At 32.7% G+C, this 14344-nt stretch overlaps 1 protein-coding gene across 15 annotated transcripts in view; it reads right to left on the bottom strand.

The window, feature by feature from the left end:
- The window catches only part of ADGRL3 (adhesion G protein-coupled receptor L3), a 571267-nt gene that overhangs the window by 264492 nt on the left and 292431 nt on the right, over positions 1–14344 (bottom strand). For all 15 annotated transcript variants that reach the window (XM_031942424.1, XM_031942418.1, XM_031942420.1 and 12 more), the window contains one exon: positions 13856–13936. In XM_031942424.1, coding sequence (XP_031798284.1) covers positions 13856–13936 — 81 coding nt within the window. The remainder of the gene's footprint in view (positions 1–13855; positions 13937–14344) is intronic.

Raw genomic sequence — 14344 nt, 5'->3', positions numbered from 1 at the left:
AACCCATGGACAGAGATCCTGGATAGGAGATATGACACTAGGAAGCACACTGATATTTTTATCCAGAGGATCTGGAATAATCTATTTTTTATCCTTTGTTCTGGAATAGGCCCATGACATCAGGGAGGTGATACCATGACATGCATAAGAATTGTATTTAAGTGACAGAGGGCTGTGCAAGGTCATTAGTCTCCCTTTCCTCTCCAGAGCCATCTGGGTCTAGTGACCTGTAGATCAGGACAACTGGAGATGGTCTTGGATGAAATGGGAGATCTTGGCCTTTTTTAAACTAAGATCTTCTCAGTTTGGCTGAGGCAATGCTCAATCAGTGATTAAAGCCAGGTAGAAATTGAAGTCTTCCCTCCTTTCCTTCTCTGTCTTTGTCCATATAGGGTATTATACCTTTACTTACAGATGCTCTTGAAAGCATTTTTTTTTTTTTCCTGTTGGATCTCTGAACCCTTCACAATATTTTGAGGTTTCTGGCTAGAATTCTTTTTTAAGGACCAGGTCTTAAATTAAAACCACTCTGATTCTCATAGATTGATCATCAAAAGGTCCAGGCCAAGCCCCTTTTAGTCACTGTTTTGACTGCTGATTGACTTAGAATTAGTGTAAATAGCAATCATTTTCTCTTTGGCCAGAAACTCAGAGGATCTTTCCCCTCTCGGATTTATTTATTTATTTAGACTGTTTTTGTTTTATTTTTTTTGCTTATTTTTTCATTTTTTTTATTTGTTTGTTTGTTTGATCAGCTGAAAGAGGAGATTCCAGAGGCAAAGGGAAAGAAGTATCATCTGGTAGCTTACTATTTGAAAATATTGTTCTTGCTAAAAAGGTATTAAACTCAATTATTTTGAGAGGCTGACAGTTCCTCCCTTTAAATTTTAGTAGCTTGTATAAAACCTTACTTTTAGCCTTCCCTAATTATGACTCCTTATATGCTGTATTATAATCTGACTTGTAATTGTTTTCAATTATTACCCAGATGGCATATATAATTTGTGTTCATTCCATTTTCTCTAATTTATATGGAATGATAGTTTATGTAGTAAATAAATTGAAATTAGCTTTACATACCTGAATGTGATTCCTTTTATACAGTTGATGAGGTTAGTGGCAATCAGAGAGTTGTGGAAATCCCCTTTTGGTCAATGCAGGTCCTTTGTGAAAGAATTCACGAACCCAAAATATTAATGGTAAAAATGGAAGTTTATTGTTGGATAGGAAGCCAGTTTTGCTAAGAGACTGACTTCTTTAGTGACAAAGTCCTATTAGGGAAATGGAGGCTGGCACTGAGAAGAGAATGCCTACTCATCAGGCAGAATCCTACTTTGGACATTCTGCAAAGAAATGAGTAAAAGGAAACCTATTTTATGAGCAGCTCTTGGCAGGAGGGTGGGAGGCAATTTAAGCTGATCAGACCAGGAATTCTCAATTGAATGAGAATTTAGAATTTCCTGAATAAGGATATGACTTTCCAAAAGATCAATGGGAGTTGATTTGCCCTGAATAATGCTACTTGTCTCATCCTAGGAGGATGGGTCCTCTCTAGACTCCTTGGGGCCTGGGAGACCCTGATCTCTCAGATCAAAAGGGGACACAATTTCAGAGTGATAACTTTAAAGGGAACATAGTTCAACACCCCCTTCACAGTTATGTTTATAACATACCCTCAATTACTAATATCTAAAATCCCGAGCACATACTATATCTATGTCTTAACTAAATATAGCATGTCTTCTTGCCTCTCTGAAATAATTGCTCAATGCTAACAAAAAAATCAAGTTTGGGAGATACTAGGAACAAAGAAAATGATTTTTAAAAGAAAAAGGTCTGGCCCAGAAATTTTGGAATGTACAGCTAGTAAGTGTAAGAGGCAGAACATGAATCTAGTTATTTCTGACTCTAAAACCTGCACTCTGACCAATATGCCAGTGACCTATATGCCAGTTATCAAAAATATTAGAGAAATGACATTAAAATAGGAAAAGAGTGGACATGAGGTTCTGTGATAATTAACATTTCTGAAGTTCTATTTTTTTGAAGTATGATAGCCGAATGATCTGGGGCAAGGTGTGGAGGGCAAGTTTAAAGTTCTTCTTATGGTACAAAAAGTCAAATGGTTTTATGAAAATACCTACACAAGACACTAGAGGAGATATATAAAAGGCGTGGTCCCTGCCCTCATGTACTTTACAGGGAGATGACTCATTACTTTCTTACCTAGCCTTAATTACCAAATAGATATTACCCCATGCAAGGTGAGACTTGTAAAAGACTAAAGTCTTTTACACTCTTTTATAGTCTTAAAAAGGTCAAGGTCTCCCACTGCATCCAGAGCCAGCTCCACTCATCCTGACCTATATCTGGCCACTGAACCCAGATGACTCTGAAGGGAAAAGTGAGGCAGGTGATCTTGTACAGCTCTCTCTGTCTTTTAAATCCAACTCACTTGCCCACTACGACATCTCTTCCCTGATGCCATGGTTATCTTCAAGAATGAAGGACAAATAACAAACATAGGGGATAGAATACATACCCAAATAACTTTAATACAAAATTAGGTGAATGAATGACATACTATGTTTAACATTAAATGATGATAAATATCAAAGAAACAAATGCATCAGCATTGATAACAGGGAAAATATCTCAAGCTCTGACAGAAACTGGACAAGGTGTGAGAAATTCACATATATTTGGTAAAAGCCATTTCCATCAAGAAATCATAATCCATGTTTCTAGTTTTCAATATGTGTGAAGACCGCGTATTTTAAAATCAGCCAGAGTCAGGAATTCAGGTTAGGGAAAATCGTCAATCTTTATTCTCAGTGAAGAAAGATCGGAGGTGGAAGAGAATGGGCGATAGCAATGTGTGCAGCTGAGTCAAGAAGCTAGCTAGACCAGCAGCCACATGACCAGCAGCTACCAGCATAGAACCCAGGCCCAATCTCACCCAGCCTCTCTTCCTGTCTCTGCCTCCACCCACCAAAATCGTCATTTCCTATACAACACATCAGGACTTGCACAAGAGTGGGTGGGGGCCATTCTTTATCCAAGCATATATATTAATAGAGTATAGTCCAATTACTATTTAGCCTCACGTGCTTGGGATCTCAGTGCATCAACTCAAGCCCCAGCCCATTACAAATATGTAAGCAAAAAAAAAAAAAAAAAGTAAGATTGCACTCATAATAATTGCAATTTCTTAGGCAATACAATTTAATTTTATCTTATCAGTTACTAGGACTGTGGAAAGTAGTTAACTGAAGACATTATAGACCAGTGGCACAAGTGCCACTAATATTACTGATTTGATCTAGTCAACTGCCTTAACTTAGCATAGAGAAATTACTTTGAAACTTGTGAGAGAATAGTTTTCCCAGTCAGGATGCTTTTCCAGGACCATGTGATTCAGGAAATTAATTGATATTCCTTTTGAATTCATCCTTTGTATGTCCACATTTGTCTTTTAAGTCTTGGAACCCAATCTGTGTCTGTTTAGTAGAAGTAGAAAGAACTAGGAAATGGCCTAAGCTATGGGGTTAATGAATACTTAGGAAAGTCACGGCCAGTGTATGTTGGAGACCAGTCTAAAGTCTGGTTTTCCTAACTTTGTAGCCTTGATCTAAACCAATCTGTCTCTTACTTGATAGGATGTCTCTGAAGATAAAACTGAATTTACTCTCTAGGAAGTATGACATATTCTTCTATAAATTAAGAAATTATGATTGTTAAAAAAAAAATTACATTGTGAATGACCAGATCAAATTTCCCTCAGTCTTAGCGATATGAAAATGTTGATTTTCATGGATGGTTGTAATTTTTAACTTCGAAAAAATAGTTTAGCCTCTCTACTCCTTCTGCAACATTGTGAACATTGGATATCAGATTTGTATATGTCATTTTTATTTTATAGAATGAATAGAGAATGTTATTTAGACAGTAGATTATATTCTTTCTAAAGCACTTCTCTAAGTATGAACTATGCACCACTGAATATGCAGAAGACTTCAAACACCATCGGGAACTGGTCCAAATTTTAAGGGAAAAAAGAATGGTTTTTCTTTTAAAATGCATATTCTACTGCAGATTGAAATCTACTTTAAAGACTAGAAAATGAACATAAAAAAGCTAGTAAAAATGTATTCTGAATAATATGATGAAGCTAGCTGGAAGGGAGTGGTACTCTCACTTTAAAAATATGAATAAAGATAGTCTACACAGTAGTTTTCCCCATTCAAATAACCTGCAAATGAAGAAAATCTGGGGGGAAAAACTGCATTAGAAAAATAGGAGAAAAATACGAGAACATATAATTTATTCATAATCATTCAGCTCCAGTGAATTCTCATTTTATTTAATTTCAAATGGTTACTCTAGATAAATTAGACTATGTGTTACTGCTTCTAACTTTCTATTTTAGATCTTTGTTCTATCCTATTTTGAATATAGTTTCAATACTCAATAGCATCTGCTTATATGAAACTTTATAAATATTTTGCATATGTGAATATGCTTAGTATAATTTACTTCATAAGTAGAATTATAATCCCTGGAGTGGCCAATGTATTCTGTCAAGTAAACCAGATTTGTATCATTCTAAAAACCATAATTTATTATAGGACTATAACTCAAATTTTCAATTTTATCATTTCTTAATCAAAGGAAACATTAACAAAGAAGAGAGTAGGGAACACTATTGTCCTAGATGTCCATTTGCCAGTGTGGAGGATTAGAATTATAAATAAGAAGGAACTTAGACTTTTGGCTGAAAGAAGTAAATATGATATCAAAGGTATCATTGAAATTTTATGGAATGAAATGTAGAAATGGATAGTTATTCTTTTTTTTTTTCAAAAGAACTAATAGAAAGAATAACATTCTATATTGAGTATATATGTTCATGTATAGAAAAACATAAACCTGAAGATGGAAGCATGGTGGAGTGCATATGGATGAAACTTAAAGAAGCAAGAGAGCAGTTGTGTTATTGGTGGGCTTGGATCCTTTTCTAGCCATACTAGATCAGGGTCCCACAGCCTTCCAAAATGCTGGATATGGCCTGTGGCCATATACCATTGCATGGAATTTAGTGTAGGAATCAGTAACTTTTGTCATTTTGACTACAGAGCAACATCATGGGACTAAACCTTTCAACTCTAAGGTATAGAGTATGGACAATCAATTAATCAACATTTATTAAGCTCCTACTAGGTGATAGGCACCATGCTAAGAACTAGGGATATAAAAAGAAGTAAAAGGCAATCTTTGCCCTAAAGGGCTCATAATCTAATTGAGAAGGAATGGGAGTGAAAGGGACAATAAACAAATACATTAAAAAAAAACCAACAACAACAACAAAAAAAACCTATGTACAGAATGAAAAGGAAATAATTAACAGAGGGAAGTCTCTGGAATTAAAAGGGGTTTAAAAAGGCTTGCTGTAGAAAATAGGATTTTAGACAAAAGAAGCTTAATGATGCAGTTGTTTCATTGTAAACATGTGGAGCTTTCTCAATAAAAGGAGACAGAGTTAGTAGCTAGAATTAAAAACTGGGCCAAGTTGGCTGCTAGGTCACCTAGATCACAAATTAAAGTATGAAACCTTCAAAGCTCAGATGACTGGATGGGGATAAAGGGTAGAAATACAATCATCAGACTCAGCCCAGATTTAGACTGTTTAAGGCACTGAAAGTATACAGCACATTGGACAGAGCTGTACTGGAGATCTGAGAACATGGTGCTTGTTACCCAGAGAAGACCCAGGACCAGGACAAGTAAGGACCAAACAAGGACATAATGTTTCCTTCAGAAGTGCCCAGAGTCTGGCCCTATCAGGAAGTCCCAATTCAAGTAGATAAACAAAGAAACATCATGGAGCCAAGGATGCCCAAAACACCGACCCAGAAGAATAAAATAACTTCATGATATCTATGAGGTAAATTTCAATAAAAAATACAGCTTCGCTACAAAGTCAATTCAAATTTCCAAGGGAAATGAAGCAAGACTTTAAATATATATATATATATAATAAATGAGATCGAGGAAAAATGTGAATGAAGAGTAAGCAACTTATTACAAGAGATACAACATCATACCCAAATGATTTTCTGAAAATAAGAATTGACAAGACAACTTAATGACTATCTAAGATAAAATGAAATATTAAAACAAAATCAACATAGAAAAATAGAAAAAAAAATTAGCATCTCACATCAAATGGTAGAAGGAGGATTACCATTCTGGATTTGTTCTGACTACTAAAAAATAACTTGATTACTAAAATGAAAGTGAAAGGAAGAGACAATGAAAATGACTATGCTGTTTCAATTTGTAGTAGTGAAAATGGGGAATGCCACACTGTTGATCAGTTGTTTCTAGGTTGTTTCTGACTCTTGTACCTTCATTTGGGATTTTCCTGATAATTGGAGTAGTTTGCTATTTTCCTTCTCATCCTCCTAAATTCAAATCTAGTAAGTGTCTGAGGTCAAATTCGAACTCAGAAAGATGAGTCTGCTTGACTCTAGGCCTTTTACTCTATCCATTATGCTACCTAGCTATCCCTATGTAAGCTGTAATGGGAAGTATATCCCAGCCTTTAAGATAAAACAATGGAAAAAATCTGAGAAAAATGGTAAGCAATAGGTCATGTTTGAGAACACATAAGGAGAAATCATATTAAGAGCAATAAGTTACTCAGCAAATAGTTCCAATAATCTAATTACAAATTATTCTTATGAAGCAGAAAACCTGAAGGCATCTAAAAACATTGGATTATATATGATCAACCTTAGTTTCAGATTACTAGTGATAGAATACATATCTCTCCTCTTAGTAGAAAATGGTAGATACATATGCAATAAAATTTAGTTATTGTTTTATATGTTTATTCTATTGTAGAAGTTGGAATATTATGTGAACTATAATGAAATATATGAAATAATGGCATAACCCTCTTCTCCCAACATATCAATAAAATTTTTTTTAAAATGAGAAACTATAAACTTGGTTGCTCATTGGCTAATAATCATCTTTTCTTTTTTAACTAGTCTTTTGTTTGGCTCCTGGCTGGTGGCTCCAGAATGATAATGGAGGAAGGCAGCTAGCATGAGTCTCTTTAGTCAGTCTGTAGTTGGACAACAAGAAGGGTATTTCAGTTGCTATCACCATGCTCTTCCTCCCTTACTGGCAGAATTATTAGCAGTCTTACTGGTAAAAGTAGCAACCCCCAAAAGAAACTCTGGAAAGTCCTCATTAAGATAAATCGAAGAGGGTAGAGAGAAAGCCAGAAATGGTTCTCTCTACATTAAATAAATGATACAATTCTTATTTGAAGGATAATTACAAAAAACATTGGCTAAATTTCTTGTATTTTAACAATTGACAGAGAAACCTGAGGGAATTATCTCAAAAACTTGTAAAACTTATCTACAAATGAAAATATATAAGCACTCTCATTAAATTAACTGTAAATTAGTAACAAACTTATTCAAGTAATGGAAGGTTTAAAAATAATAATACTTCAAAGATGAAGCTAATTTAAAGAAAAATTTCCTGATTAATGAGAATCACAGGAAGAAAAATTACCCTAATGGTGAATGCTGATTCAGGACCTTATTTTTATTAAGTGGTTTATAGTGAGGGCTGTGACTATTTTTCTATTTACAGTGGCAGTTTTGGTTAATTACCTTGTAATGTATTGTGACATTAATGTACTAGTAAACTACTAAAATTTACACCCTTATTCAGTAATAAAATCTTTAAATTGAAGAATGCATATAAAGGCATCACAAGCATAAATTACGGGACCAAATGGCATACATAATAGCATTAAATTGTTTTAAGGGCAGCATCCAGCAAATTTACTCTTTAGGTAGTTTTAAGTGACATTATTTCTAAGCATACATGTACATAGGGCAGTGTGCAGCAGATAGAATGCCAAGCATGGAGTCAGAAATATTTATTTTCCTGAGTTCAAATCTGGCATCAGACACTTACTAGCTGTGTGACCCTGGGTAAGTCACTTAACTCTTTTTGCCTCAATTCCTCTTCTGTGTGTAAAACATGATAGAGAAGGAAATGGAAAATCACTTCCATATCTTTGCTAAGAAAACCTTTAAAGGGTCATGAAGAATTGGGCATGACTGAAAAATGACTAAATAATAACAAATATCTTTAATAATATGTAAATATATATTACATATGTAGTTATAGCGACTATATAATGATATATTTACATATATATTAGACAATATATAAATATAGAGAATAAGGCAATCTGCTTTGGTAGAAAGAGTTTCCTTTTAGGAGTTCCCTATATTAATAAAACTATAGCTCTATTTCCTACCCCTAACTCTATGTACTTATGACTGATTAGGTTTAGATATGATTTAGTGGGAGGAATTCACAAAATCACCTGGAGAAAGGCATTAACATTATGCATATTCAAATTCAGAGTATCAAACATTCAAATGTTGAGGACATAAGGTTTTGTTAAAATCTATTTTATACTTCACTGCTATTTAATTGCCTTATACATTTGTTTAGTTCACTATACCACACCAAGTATTAAAAACTAAGACTTTCTACAAACGAAGGGGAAACAAACATGAAATAAATGTTTCTAGATCATCAAATCGTTTTTCCTCCACAAAAAATGAAAGTGTAGGGCAACTTTATTACTGGGTTGGAAAGCCTATCAAAAACAAACAAAAACTTCAGATATCCAAAGAAAGAAAAAACAAACTAAGGACTTATTAAAATCTAAATTATCTACACTCAATTACAGGTTTTTATCACAGGGCATGTCCAAAGTCATTCCCTCCAAGAAGTTTCTCCTGGTCTCTCCCTTAAATTGATTCATACCTTATTTCAAAAGATACAAGGAAAAGTATTCAGTAAATTCTTATTTCTCTACAATTTGCCATGGTGTTCAGAGATGTTAATGCTTTTGCTGTGTGTGTTAAATGGCAATATAAATTTTTTTTATGTTTGCCTTGAGAAAAATAATACTATAAATATATACATTTGTTGTTTACTACCTTAAAAATATTTCAGATTGCTACTGAAAAATCAGGCAAATCAACTTCTCTTTAAGAATGTTTCAAAGTCTATAAAACACAAAGGGAAGTTATCAAAAATTATCATTATTCCAATAGTAAAATATCTGTAAATATATATTGATGTGTAAAAAGTAATAGGAGAAAGTCATTCCTTTAAGATTTCAGAAAAATCACTGGTACCATCATGAAAAAGGAAGATTTACAGCATACTAGTATACAGTAATCTATTAGTCTGAATCTGTGAAATCATTAGAGAAGAAAACTCTGGATGTGGAGGCTTCAAATTACAATACAAATTGACAACTATTTTTCCAGATGTTGAATTTAAGGTAAATTAAATTAAATTACCTGCCCAATGTTATACAGTCTCTAAGCATATGAGGAAAGATTTTGAATTCAAATCTTTTGGATTCCAAAGCCTGGTGTTCCATGCAAGATATCATTTTTATTCCTGTGCATCATTGGGTTCATACTTTAAAATCTTCCCTTTTTTGTAGAACTTTCCAGTTTGACATATGCAATTCAATCCCAGGTCCAGTTAAAAAAAATCTTTAACAGTCATACTTCTTATATCTCGTTATTATCTTTTGTATAACCTTGAAATTGTAATTCTATTGAGATTGCGGGATTCCATGATCATAGTCATATAGTATTATCAGAAAAAAATTATATATATCAAGGATAAGATTTTTTTTTAGTGTGTCTCAAAAGAATGCTGGATATTATTTTGTTACATATTCTATATGTAATCATATTTGAAAGTAGTTGAAATAAATTAAGAATAATCTTAAATGATTTCAAAATATATTGATGACATAGAAAATTTCATATGCTCATAATTGATTAGACCTAGGAGAACCAAATGGAGGTTGTGCAGTAAGTTGGTCAACAAACTTTTAGTAAGTGGTCATATTGTGTCAAACATCATGCTAAACAGAGGATTCTAAACCCCAAGGTGAAATGGTCCCTCCTTCAAAAAATTTGCATTCTAATGGTGGAGATGTCTAGTCCAGTACCCTATTTTTTGGGGGGAGGAGCATTATGTATGCCATTTGGTTGCATAATTTATGCTTGTGATGCCTTTACATGAATTCTTCAATTTAAAGTTTTTTTTTTTTTTGTTTTGCTTTTTTTTTTGAGGATTTCAGAATCAAGGACTAGAGAGATTTGTTGATTTCTCTAAGGTTAGGGGAGTGACTCATTCAGAATTTGAACCCAGATCTTCTAGATCCAAGTCTAATGTCTTTTCCCACTCAACTACACTGATGTAAAGATGAATTTTAAAGAAACCAAAGAACTATGAATGAATAAATTTCTGGGTATAAAAAAGCTTGCATTCATCTGTATAACTTGGGAAAGGGAAACAGCATCTTGAAACAAAAAGTTAAAAACCAGGGTACAAAATATGGCTGCACATCAGTTCAGGGAAAACTTGAGCAGGGAAAGCAATTCCTAGGAATGTTGACAGAGTAGAAAACCAAAGAGGAAAAAAGTAGCATCAGCCTCTTCATATCTACCACTGTGCTGTTAGAAGGAAATGATATTTGAAAGAAGAGAATTATATCTGATTTAAAACTATCTCTTTGGTTATGCATTCCCTTCCCAAAGATTATTTTCTGAGGATCAATCATTTTACAATTTTCTATGACTTTTTCTTTCCCCTCACAAACCTATTCCTTTTTCCCTTCTATTTTGCACACAGTGAGAACTCAATTTATTTGTCTTCCTGTACAGAGGCAACACAATATTGCACCCTACACATTGACTGACTCTTTCATATCATCCTGCCCCTGAGCAATTTTTATGTAGTCAATTATACCCCTGGCAATGTTGACAATTTTGCTTAAATTATACAGAGATCCTATCAAAGGACAAGAAATCCACTGAAGTCTTAAATAAGAGCAAAAGAGTATAATTCCAGCAACAATGATACTTTATCAAAAAATAAAATAAAGAATAGATTATTTTATCATCAGGCAGATCTTAGATGCCAAAACAATATTTAGAGAATATCAAATTTTATTGTAACTATTTTAGATTATAAACATATTCCAGAATAATTATTGCATACAAATATTATATCAAAAATATATCATTAAATAGATTGACAGGGACAGATAAATTCATGTTATAATTTTTTTTTTTTGCCCTCCATTTCATGGATGATCTTCCAGCTTGGGCATAAAAACAAAACAATAATATGCTGTATTTGTTAAACTGCAAGAATTAATTAAAATTACAATGCATGTACTAGAAAAGAGAGGCTTTCCTAACATTCTGTCCTGTTCCTTACTCCAAATCATGCTACCTCCAATAGTAAATCTATGCTAATACAACTAGATCACAATGTTGCCTTTATGTGCATAACTTCTCAGTTACATCATTGTATCTTACTTTCTAGGTAGTTAAACCTCCATTCAACATACAAACAATTTTAAGGCTGCAAAAATAAACTTACTGTTAATGTCAAGAAGTAAACATATTTCTTCTGTGACTTCATTTCTCTTCAAGCATTTCAGCAGAAAGTAGTAAAACTTGCATATTACTTAAATTCCCTTAAGATGATGAATCATTTAAAATTGCCTAAAGGAATAGATTTTCTGAGACTTTTGACTTGTGATTCAAAAGAAAAGAGGGAAGTGGGTGTCTTTTAGATGAGATTATTTAGCCCATTGGCAGAGCTATTTTCAGACATCATTCCTAAATTAAGATAGATAGTGTTGCTTAGAGGATTGAGGGCAACTTTAGGATTAGGACCAGTTGGAATAAAGACCATGTGTTCCAATGTCCTCTTAAAAAGTGGGGAAAGAGAAAAAGCATTTATATAAAGTCTATTATGTGCCAGGCTAGAAGTTATGTTAAAGGCTTTACAACTATTATGCCATGTGATCCTCATAATAATCCTGTAAAGTAAGCCTTATTATTACCCCTATCATGTAATTGAGGAAATCAAGGTTAAGTGACTTGCCCAGGATGACATAGGTAGGAACTATCTGGAATGGAATTCAGCTGTTTTTGTCTTCAATCCTAATATCCTATTCACTATACTACCTAGTATCTAAGATAATAAATTGCAAAACAATTGGAAATTTGAGTTGGTAAGTGATTTCCCTCATTGGAAATTCCCTACAGCTTCAAAATCATAAGCCTTGATTAAAAAAACAAACAAACCCTAAACTTTCCATAATGGACTGAAAAGTGAAATAATACACAGAAATGAATTTTCAAATAAAAAAAATTAGATATGGACATTCAAGCGATATCAGGAAGTCATGTAAAAGTATGATCCAACATAGCATAAGAAAGTCAAAGCTTTTTTTGTTTAATAATTATTACATTCACATGCAAATAAATTAATTTTTAATAAATTGAGTAATACAATTTTGAAAGTGTAAGAGGGTCCTTTGTATTACTCAATTATAAAACTCTGCCTCAATATCTTTAATATTTAGAAAATTTAAACAGATTCACAACAGCAATTTTTAAAAGTTCATTTATATTATACAAAATGTTGATTGATGCTACTTGTGAGGCAGAAAGATAAGCTTTCTACTTAATTTATGAAGCAATGACTCATCACTTGAGTTAAACCAAGCACAATCAAAGGTGGGCAATAAGGGAAAAGTGTATCCATTTTTACAATAATCTTTTATACATTTTATAATATTTGTAAAAAATCAAACATTCAGTGTCTCAACTTATATTGCCCATGCTTTAACATAGATATGTATTACATATGGTGTATACGTATATAAAGTATTTTAAAACCATTTTTCTAACAAACATAATTTGCCCAAACTCACAAAATTCATTTTTTAAAAGTTAAAACTAATAAATAGCTAACAATATTTGGCTTATACATATTCTGATCAAATGGCAAGTGTTATCCTCATGCTATTAAAGGAAATCAAAAAAGTATCCTGAAATACTAGCAAATTTAGACTTTGGTTTATACTTGCCCAGAATATGCTGGCAGGGATTGGCTATTTTTTCCCTTGTTATTTTGAATGCCTAAATTAATAATGAAATCATGGATTCATTTAACCATAGATATATATGGAAAATACACACACACACACATATATATATACACACACACACACACAACATAGACATTTTATATACTTACACACATACATATATATTCAGATAAGTCCATATTTGTATATGCTTATACATAGGTTCACATACAGATATACTTTCATAAGTACATTTGGCTCTTTCTAACATGTTCTTTAGTAAAGATCTGCTCTTCTATATAATGATAATATGGAGATGTCTTGGGATTACTGAAGTCTATAGCATTCATTCAGTAGCTACCAAGCTAGAAATATGGCATGTACAAGTATCAGTCTACCTTAACTGGGAGAAGTTTATTATCATGAGTTTCATTTTTCTATATCAACCTTTTAAAACTACCTATCATGAGGTGGAATTAAAAATCTGTTAGTATGCTAGTATTCACATTAAAATAATAATTCTTTTGTTGATCTGAAATATATAATACTGATAATTAAAGATCCATAAAAGCTGTATCCCATATTAATATCATAATTTATGCATTCATTTTTAATAAGTAGCTAATATTTGATGAGAAAATAAAATCAAACAAATAGATCATGGATTTTCAGGAAGGATTATTCAAAAGAGAAAATTACAGGTTAATCCTCATGATAAATAAAATTAATAAAAGACAAGGATGTTTAATTTCTGAACATATGTTAGAATTATCTGTAAGAAGCCCTTTACAAAAAAAAATGATAAAAATATATATTATGCAAACTCACCTTTGGAAGGTGGTCTTTCCAGCTCAGAGTCCAGGTGAATAGGTGGAGCAATGTATGAAACTTGCCCATGATGTGCCTGCCCTGTGGATCCAAGAAGAAGCAAATTAATAAACCTTGTTCAAATTTCTTGTTATTAATATCATTTTAATTTTTCTTTCTTTAATCTTTTGTTCTACCATCATTCATTCAGTAGAATTTTATTTCAAATAGACATTTTACTAAATGAACAGAATTCAAACAATTATCTTTTCTTTAGGTTCTTTTAGACTATTGAGTGAATCCTATTCTAGAAATAGCAGGCATCATTTTAGCTATCGAACAGCCATGTTGTACTTACAACATTCAGTATTATTCATTTAATGGGTAAATTATTTCAGAGGTGTCACAAAAAAAGCAGGTTCATTAGGGAACAGAGAACTTAGGAAGAATTGGGTTCAAGTCCTTTCTCCCACTCATTTGTTCTATGACTGGTATGAATCACTTAATGGC

This window comes from Sarcophilus harrisii, chromosome 6 (assembly GCF_902635505.1).
Source record: "Sarcophilus harrisii chromosome 6, mSarHar1.11, whole genome shotgun sequence".
In the NCBI taxonomy this organism is placed as follows: Eukaryota; Metazoa; Chordata; class Mammalia; order Dasyuromorphia; family Dasyuridae; genus Sarcophilus; species Sarcophilus harrisii.
Note: the sequence above shows the minus strand (reverse complement) of the source record. Positions and strands in the feature narration are given on the sequence as shown.